This window comes from Fundulus heteroclitus, chromosome 14 (genome assembly GCF_011125445.2).
Source record: "Fundulus heteroclitus isolate FHET01 chromosome 14, MU-UCD_Fhet_4.1, whole genome shotgun sequence".
NCBI classification, from domain to species: domain Eukaryota; kingdom Metazoa; phylum Chordata; class Actinopteri; order Cyprinodontiformes; family Fundulidae; genus Fundulus; species Fundulus heteroclitus.
The window spans coordinates 22,138,427-22,148,375 of record NC_046374.1 but is presented as its reverse complement, the minus strand read 5'-3'; the positions used below and the strand labels follow the sequence as shown (position 1 = coordinate 22,148,375).

Sequence of the window (9,949 nt, the reverse complement as noted above, 5' to 3'; positions counted from 1 at the left end):
CTTTTTAAAGCTGCCCACGGGTTTTCTTCCAGGACCTGCGCCGTATTCAGCTCCAGCCATCTCCCCGATAACCTTGATTAGGTTAATTATCCCTACTGGAAAAAAAAAACCTCTTCTCACCACAATGTTTACCCCAAGGGGATGCCGTGTTCCTGCTGATGCGGCGTGCTCACTTGACCAGACCTCGTTCTCGCGTCCCCTCCGTGCATTGTGGGAAACTGTCATGGTTTTCTTTCAACAGAGGCCACATTTGTGGAGCGCATGCCTTACAGCCGCCCTGCCAGCAGATTCTCGGATCTAAACTGTACGGCCTTGCTTCTGTAGGTCTGTAGCTGCGCTGTGCTCCTTTCCATTTTTTTCAGACGATAAATCCGACAGCGTGCGGTTCATAACCTAAGATATTGTTTTAAAATCTTAACTCTGCTTAATGATGCTGTTTTGCTCTCTGACGTTCTCCAACAAACCTTATGAGGCCTTCACACAACAGCTGGGTTTCCACTGACGTCAGGTCACTAATCAGGCCACTTCTGAAATTTGTTGCCGTGCATTTTTGTTTAAGGTGTCGGATTAAAGTGTATCTATTTTTATTTGTGAAAAAAAAAATCTTGAAAATCACTGCATCATGTTTCTTCCGCCTCACAATGAAGTGTTAGTTTGTGTCAATCTATCACAGGGCTGGACGATGTAGAAAAAAAGCGTATCGATAAAATAGAAATCATATTGATCGACATTGATTATTATCAACAAATTCAAAACATATAGTTTAAGTGCAGCCCTGACCATTTTATGTTGTTGCTTAATGACCTATTTTTAGATACAGACACAAACACTGAATTCAAACTCAACCCTTTATTCAACCAACTTTTCTTTTTACCAATAAATAAATAAATAAATAAATAACGAGCTCTCTGAAGTCTTTGAATGGGGGCGGAGCTTGGTGATGAAGGTTCCTGGGTCTGCGTTTGTGATTGGTTGGGAGGATGTAATGACTGTAATATTAACCTACATGATAGGCTAGAAAACAAAAGGAAGGAAAACTGTTATTCTATTGAATTTTTTATTGACCCTTTTTTTTCTATCATCGATATACATCTATCTATCGACATATATTGTTATTGAATTATCGTCCAGCCCTAATCTATCACGCAAAAACCACGATAAATCACATTGAAGCGTGTGATTGTGATGTGATAAAACGCATAAGAACCACGAGTGGCATGAGGACATTTGTAAGTCTTTGCACAGGATTACTGCTGTTTCACTATTTTTAGTGTGGGAACGATGATGTTGAAAATAATTAAATAATCATTTTTTTTTTAAAGCAGTCACAAGAAAGTGACCCGAGACTGGCCCTGAAAGGGTTTCAGGTTTTAGCATAATCATGTCCCAAAACCTAGCCAGAGAGAGCTTCAGCTTAAACCCGGGCTCAGACCACGTGTAAAACAACGCAGCTAAAGTGACCTAAAGATTGAACTTTCTTAACGTCTCCATATAATCTGTGAAAAATTCATCAAATTTAGACAAACAGCGATTACCTGCCAAAGTCCAGGTGCCCGTATCTCAAACACCTTTTACAGAGAATCTAATGAAATGCCCTCTGAAGACGTTTTGTACTAAATGAAGCATTGTATATAACGAACATTAAGGTATACTCTTTTAAGGCAAAACGGCTTACATGTAATAAATATCTCTTTATCCTGATGCCACTCATGACCAAGCCTTGCATGGTTGGAGTCAGCTCTTTGTGGTCTTCATCTTGATGCAAAAAAAAAAAAAAAAATGCAGAACTGATACAAACAACAATCCTATCAGAAGTAGACGTGAAATCACGTTATCGGGATCAGAACTGGGGTACACGGAAACGGTTTCTGGGGCCTTATGAGCTGCAGGTCGTATTCCCTATTCCTAACAGATGCAAGCGTTCACACTTTCAGAAATAGAACAGCATGAAACATTTGGATCTTTGCTTTCCGCTTCTTCTTTTTTTAAACTGCAGTTTCCATTCATGTGATTAGTCCCTAATCCATCCGTTCACTGCAAGCCCTGCCTGCCTGCCGCTGCTATTTCACAGATAATTGGAGATGCATTTAACGGCCTGTGACAAAGACACAGACTCCAAGTTGGGAAATTCACGGCATCTTAAAATATCGTGAATATTAGAGCATGATGACTTTGTTGTGACTCCCACTTCCTTCTTAATCATCCCCATCAATCTCCCAACAAAAGGAAATTAACTACTTGTTCCCCTTTATGCGGCCTGTGAGCGGCATCTGAGCTGTGTAATTATCTGTCAATGGCAATGACTGTTTGTTTTGACCGGTTATTCGTCACTGTATAATTTTAGACACCGAAAGGAGGATTTTACGCTATTTAAAAAAAATAATACCTATAAGCTTCTTTTACATATTTCTTTTCCAAAACATTTTTTCATTTAGAGTAAACAAAATGTTATCTGTAGGGCTGGGTATCGATTACATTTTCAAGAATGATGTGATTCCAAGGCTCAAGATTTAGAATTGATTCTTTTTGATCCGATCTGGTCTAAAATTGGATTGCTGGTTTAAAAAAAAAAATGTTTAGCCTTTAGGAATTAATAAAGGCTAAACATTTTTAACACAGTTTTTTTTTTAACACAGTTATCTGAACAGCACCCTTGAAAGTTACCGTGTATCGTTTAGAAAAGGTTTAGCTTGCTTTAACTCCACTAGTGTAGCCATAGCTGCTGGAGGGTGCATGTTGACGTGTCCTGAACGTGAAGACGAGCAATTAGTTTGATTATAGTTGGGCAACAATGTGGTAACACGGGCAGAGACACAATTTAAAGTGGAGAAACTGTTAATTTTCTCTTCTTTTTAGACTTTCGAAAGCTAGATTTATTTTCCAACCAGAATAATTGTGGTATAAACGATGTAAAGTTGTGAAATTAATTACATATTAGATGGTGTTTTTAAATCTATTTGTTAAAATTTTGTTATTTTTTGTGTGGATTTTTTAGAACAAAGAATATTCCCAGCGTTCAATTATTCATATTGAACCTTTTTCTTTGTCATTCATGAAATTATGGTTTTAGTTGTATAAGAAGTCACATAATTGATTTATATAGACTCGATTTAGTAATAAATTGTAATTTTAAGCTTTTCAATTATTTTTGAGAACCGATCTTTAGCTAAGGCTAATTGTTTACGAAAAATCCAATGTTCAAAAAGACAGGTTCAAAATTTTAGGAGGTAATTCATCTGATCCACACATAAAGTATACAAAGACTACATCTAATATTTGTTTCATTTGATGTGTTTTGGGAGGATCCTCCTGTGGAAGAACCATCTGTGGCCTAGTTTTATCCGCCTGGATTGTAATTTAGGGTGATGTTGAGGTATTTGGAAGCCCTCCTTCTACTTTATTATTCCACCTGGTGCAACCCACCAGCGCCAATAGTAGCAAAACCAACCCAAAGCAAGATGCCACCACCACCATGTTTCTCAGTTGGCAGGGACTTGACTCCAATTGTGCCTGCCTTGGCAGGGTTACGTTGAACAATCACATTAAGGAAGCTTCATTGCCACTCATTAAAAGCCTTACATGAATGCACTTTCATTTAAGATTGTATATATAATTATGTGTGGAGAAAATCCACAATAAATTCAAACTTGTACCCCCAAATGTTGTTTTTAGCAAATTGCTGCAGTTTTTTGTTGTACAATCATTCAACAATTTCAAAGAAGAGCTCATATAAATCATTAAAAGCCCAAAATGTTGAGATTTACACCACTGATGAGTGTATCCGCTTGAAAATAGCTGTATGTATGCACCCAGTACAATAACTGCAAGTGGGACATCACAGGTCAGAAGAGAAATCCAGCCTGTAAAACCTTGCACTGATCAGACTGGGGCCAGCCCGGACTTCTTGGTATCTTTAACTTTCTGTGTGTGTGTGTGTGTGTGTGTGTGTGTGTGTGTGTGTGTGTGTGTGTGTGTGTGTGTGTGTGTGCTGATTAGCAGCAACATCATCCAGACAACCAGGTGGCCTGAGAAAAAAAGTGAAGGAAGAGGCCGGTTGGAGCCTTCAAACCACCAGGGGGCGCACAGGAGCATTTGGATTCTCATTCATGATAATGATCTCCAAATTTTATTTATTTATCAAGAAATTCTCTTCCACCATTTGCAAATAACAAACAAAAAACATGTATTTATTATTTATTTGTATTTTATTTGCACTTTTTTGTTAAAAGAAGAGTGCACTAAAATGAATTACAGCAGTATCATTGGTTTATGGTGAGAGTATTAATTCTACTTGTGAAAAAAAAAGAGCAAAACAGAAATAACAACAAATTATTGTTATTTCAATTAAAAACACCTTTTTTTCCCTGTTAATATGGTGTAGTGGGACGATGGGCTAAAAGAGAGAGGGGCCCCCCTCATGAACTTCTGCTCCAGGCCTCCTGAAACGTTGAGCCGCCTCTGGGTGATGCAGCAGACCTCCCGCATCATCTCTGCAGCTCCTCCTCGTCGCCCATCTGCACTGGAGCACCTGCTCTGTGCAAGACTTTCAAAGCCGCCATCGCTGGGATTTAACGAAACATTAGATTTTTCAGGGAGAATCGCAGCTTTCGGGTTCAGGAGGAATAACTATGAGGTAAGCGTTTCCGGTTTCCCGCTAGCCGGAGTTCAAGCGTTTTTTTTCTTCTTGTTTTTGTGGCGACTCCGAATGGATTAATTAGCTTTTTATTTTTTTTGGACGAAATAAATAAATATATAAAGGCTTCATCTTGTCTAATTGTTTAGAATTAGAGTAATATTATTATTCAAATTGGTGGGCGTGACCCTTTAGCCTCTTCTAGCTTAAACTACAAGTGTTGATTCCGGTTTGTTGCTGTAAGCTAGCACTGCCTCTGCTCCTCGGTTATACGCGAAGTTAACAAGCTGGTCCGAGCAGATACTTTTAATATTTGTGGTATAAAAGCACGAAGGTAGCTGGCAGGCGGTGTTTTAATCAGTAAAACCAAACTTACGAGGCGTTTTTTATATATAGCCATTAGCGTTAGCATGCTAACGTAGCTAAAGCTAAAGTAGAAAGGTCGCTCCGGCTGGCAGACACTTGTGTCTTTAAATCGTGTCTGACCTTTTCCTCATTCAGAGCCAAGCTAGATGTGCGTTATTATCCAGGCAGACAGAGGTTGGTGGTACCGATCAGCTGTAGCTGCTGGTGTCTGCCCCCCCGGCTAAGATAAGGGTCATTGCTTTATGCTAGTGAAGACTCTCAGTCATCCAGGTCATGATCATTTAAAATAAAAAAAGTTAAAAAACAAAACTGGACTTTTTTCCAGCATAGGAACCTCGTCCCAATCCGAGGTGGACCTGTTTCGATTTAATTTCCAGGTGTATTTAAGCCATAATAAGGCCTTTTTGGGCAACAATATAAAGCTTGGAACTCCACACTACTCCAGACATTTTCAATTGAGAAAGCTTTCTGGATGAGAAGCGAAACGTCTTCAAACTTCAGAAAAAAAGTCCAGTTGCTTTTTTTTTTTACTTTTTTTGGAAAGTCGTTGCTTTGCTTCAAACGGTGCCTTTAAGCAGCATCCACAGGTTAAAATACTGATCTGTTGACTGGAGAGCACAGCTTTCGTCCTGAGGACGGAAACGTGTCCAGGATTAAAGGACTAATGTCTCAGCAGGATCTGGAAAAACTAATCCATGCGTTTATTTTTAGTCGCATTGATCACTGCAACGGTGTTTTCACAGGTCTGCCTACAAAGTGGATCAGACAGCTGCAGCTGATCCTGAACGCTGCTGCCCGCGTCCTCACTAAGACTGAGAAAGTAGAGCACATCACCCCAGTTCTAAAGTCCTTACACTGGCTCCCTGTATCTCAGAGAATAGACTTTAAAATACTTCTTTTAGTCTATAAATCCCTGAATGGCTTAGCACCTAAATACATCACAGACTTGTTATCAGTGTATCAACCATCCAGACCACTAAGGTCTTTTTGCTCCAGCCTGCTCTGCATACCTAGAACTAAACACGGAGAAGCAGCATTTAGTTCCTATGCTCCGCTTATCTGGAACAAACTTCCAGAAAACTGTAAAAGTCTGAAAGCCTGGGTTCCTTTAAATCAAGTTTTAAAACATTTGTTTAGGATTGCCTTCGACTGTTCTAGTTAAACTGTTTTACTGTAACATCATTAGTTTAAGTTTGTAGTCCAACTTTTTTTTAAATTTATTTTGTTTCTACATTTTATTCCAACTTGCTTATATTCTGTTTTATTTTGCTACATTTTAATCATGTAAAGCACTTTGCATTGTATTTGTACTGAAATGTGCTTTACAAATAAATTTGCCTTGCCTTGCATTGAAACATGACATCTCAAGGTGTCCCCCACTCCCCACACCAGGTTCAGGGGAATTCATGACCTCCTCAGGGTTTCCACCAGAAGCCTGTTCATAATTAGCAGGGGAGGGGGGGGGGTCCATTATCGGCCCTCAAGGGCCCGTGTCCTGTTTTACATCAGGGGGGTCCAAAGTGTATCCTGGGACCCTGACTGCAGTTCAAGACGAGGGCCTATTTGGTCCACGAGCACAGGGGCCGTTTTAAGATGTCTTACTTGTAGATTTTCATTTACAAATCTCCCTTCTCAAAGCATAGAAGCTGTTAGGTGTAACAAAAAGTACTTGTCTTTTGTTTTGCCACATTCTTTTTTTTTACTCCAGTTTTAATCTCATCGTAGTTCGGACCAGCAAAGGCCGTGTAAAAACCTCATTCTGACCGTTTGCAGCACCTTTCTCTGTTATTTCTGTAACATTTAGTCAGTCGTACAGGTGCTACCCTTCACTGGTCATCAGACGGGATGTTTCAGCTCTGTTTACTGGCACAAAATGCCGCCTAGAACAGAGTTATTGTCATTGTTTTAACAACAGCAGATGCTTTTTTTAATACAAGTGCCAGGCTTGTTGTTGAGCAGGTAAAAAAAAAAATATCTATCTATCTATCTATCTATCTATCTATCTATCTATCTATCTATCTATCTATCTATCTATCTATCTATCTATCTATCTATCTATCTATCTATCTATCTATCTATCTATCTATCTATCTATCTATCTATCTATCTATCTAAACCTTTTTTTCTCTGTCAATAACTGAGCATTAAGTTCAGGTCATGCAGGACATCAAACGATACGGGTGACACGTTGTATTCGTCATTTGAACATTTCCCAATGAGTCTTTTTAGGTTTTTTTTTGTAATCTAATGAAAAGGCAACACAAAGCACAACCCTTAACCGCTTTTTTGACAACTTTAAAGTTTCCAACTTGTGCTCTGAAGCTGATAAGTAGGTCTTTTTTTTTTTTGGCAAAAAGGACAAAACGCTACGAGCAATTAGCTCATGCATGACCTTTTGCGTGCTTGTATAGCGTGAAAAAGAATGTGCGGTAACCTTTTCGTCTAATTTTTTTTCTCTTTCTTTTACAAAAGAAGAGCTTGACGGTTAACAATTGTCCCCAGTTTGTTTCCCTAATTTTGGCCTAAATGAAAGCTGAAGTGGTTCCTTTTTATACTGGAGTGTCTTAATACATCCCCCACTTCATTCTTCCCCTCCTCCTCCTCCTCTTCCTCCTCAAGGCGCGACAGGGACCGCGAACGGGACAGGAACCGGGGTCGGAACCAGAACAGGGAGCGAGACGTGAAGTCGTCAGGGGCGGCCCCAGCCGGTTGGGGTCTGGTGGCTCCGCCTCCCTTCCAGCAGCAGCAGCCGCCGCAGCAGCAGCAGCAGATGAACCCCTTCACCAACCTGCCCCACACGCCGCGCTACTATGAGATCCTGAAGAAACGGCTGCGGCTCCCGGTCTGGGAGTACAGAGATCTCTTTACAGAAATCCTGATGCAGAACCAGTCCTTGGTGCTGGTCGGGGAGACGGGCTCCGGAAAGACCACGCAGGTAGAGACATTGGGGGCGGGGGGCTTGTGATGCCCTGACTCCAGTGTGTCACAGTAAATAAGAGCCTTACTCTGGGTCGTTCAAATTGCTTTAATGTTATCATAAATAAAAAAAATACTGATACTATGAATGATTCATGTATTTTCATGGGGTTGTTTTAGGCATGGATTCCCAGTTAGATAAACTTACCAGCTAATCTTAAGTGCGCTAAGAAGCTGGGCTGTCTTGTTTTTTTTTTTTTTTCTTTTAAATTTGCAGGAGAAGATTAGAGTAAATCACTGAGTCTCAGCCTCATCCTGAGATGAATATAAACTATCCTCCAAAGTGGCGTGGTGGAAGTTCGCCGGGGCTTTTCTGCACTGACGGCGCTTCAAAATCTGTGCTGGGAATATTTAGCTACATATTTTTTATTTTTTTTATGCACCTTCAGTTTACTGATGCATGAAAGTTCAGACACAAATACTTTCTCAAATGGGTCTCAAAAAAAAAAAAAAAAGACAAAGTTCTACCAAAGAAATTGCATTATATTGATTTTACTTTCTGGTGACGTACGTGCAACTTAAGCCAATAAGGTATTACAACCTAGTAATATCTGATTAAAGATGGACCCATTTAGCTGAAAGCTAAAAGTCTTGATTTTTTTTTTCCTAGTCACGTGAGCGCCCCTTATCTAAGCAGTGACGGTCCAGGGTACATTAACCATTCAGCGTGGATGAAAAGAATCAAGGAGTTGTTTAAAAGTCGGAGGAAGCTAAAATATTCTAAGAAGCTTTGAGGAAAGCTGCTGCAGAAATGAAGGGGAACGCATCCTGTTGAAGTTGCTCTGTTTTATATTTAACGCCAGTCACAGTCGAGGTAGCGCTCTGTTTGGTCTCCAGGAATTATACACACAGTTGAGTTAGGCCAGCTGCACTGCCGTAATTTTTGGACCATAAGGCGCACCGTGAATTAACATGTCTACGTGTGACTTTGTCCACACATAAGGCGCACCCGAATATAAGGCGCTTTACATATTCTTCCCAAGTGTGTAATATCACTCTGCCCCTCCGCGTACACAGTTCTCTCCTGAGAGGGAGAGCTATCCGTCTCTGCCGGGAGGACAGAGTAGTTGGACTACACTGCCCTGTTTCTACATAGGTTTAAAATAAACTTAACCTTTATATTGAATTAACTAACTTGGTTTACTACATTTTAAAAGATTTATGAGCGCTTTGTCCCACATAAAATTGGTCAGTAAGCGCAACGGTAATCATACATAAGGGGCACCATCAATTTTGAGAAAATATAAGGATTTTAAGTGTGCCTTATAGTCTGAAAAATACGGTAATTATGGCAAACGTAATAATATTGAATGCTAAATTTCAATTAAACGTGCAAATTTCTACGTATTGATGTGAGCAAAGAAACATTAGTGAACTAGAATCTGTCTTGTTCACGGAGTAAATTAGATACCTTGGGAATATTTTTAATTTGTGATGCAGAGAAAACATTTCGGTGGCTTTGGGCTGGTTTTGGGAAAAGTTTCTGCAACTTTTTTTTAAAAAAGTCCAACAGTCAATTTCAGAGTAGGGAAAAAAAGAAAGTATGTTGATGTAATTTGTAATTCAGCAAAGAGAAATCAGAATCAGGTCAAATCTGCATGGACAGATCGGGGCTTTACTATTTACTAAACTTAATCATTTTAAGCTCTTGTGGTGAGTTTCTCTGGTGGATTCAGAAATGATCTGATAAATGTTTTACCTGCTGTTTTTGGCATTTTGTACTTCTTACCATGTGACATTTCAGAGGCCGATTATGACTCTGAAAACCACTCATCCACGGCGTATGCTTAATATTGTGAACGTGAGCTTGGGTTATTGTTTTTGGGCCAGTTCCAACCAGAAGTTGACTTTATGTGCAACAGCTTGGCAGATCACGGTAAACCGTAAAAAAAAAACAAAATTAAGATTCCCCGTAATAACGGCAGACTTTTTATGTGAGCGTATGAACTCTCAGCGGCGACGCTTTAATGTGTT

General features: G+C 39.7%; 1 protein-coding gene across 1 annotated transcript in view; it reads left to right on the top strand.

Annotated features, from left to right (window-relative positions):
* Positions 1-4,463: 4,463 nt before the first annotated feature.
* Positions 4,464-9,949, top strand: part of dhx15 (DEAH (Asp-Glu-Ala-His) box helicase 15) — a 50,548-nt gene continuing 45,062 nt past the window's right edge. The window contains exons 1-2 of the mRNA XM_012864942.3: positions 4,464-4,633; positions 7,619-7,934. Coding sequence (XP_012720396.2) covers positions 4,629-4,633; positions 7,619-7,934 — 321 coding nt within the window. The 5' untranslated portion in view covers positions 4,464-4,628. The remainder of the gene's footprint in view (positions 4,634-7,618; positions 7,935-9,949) is intronic.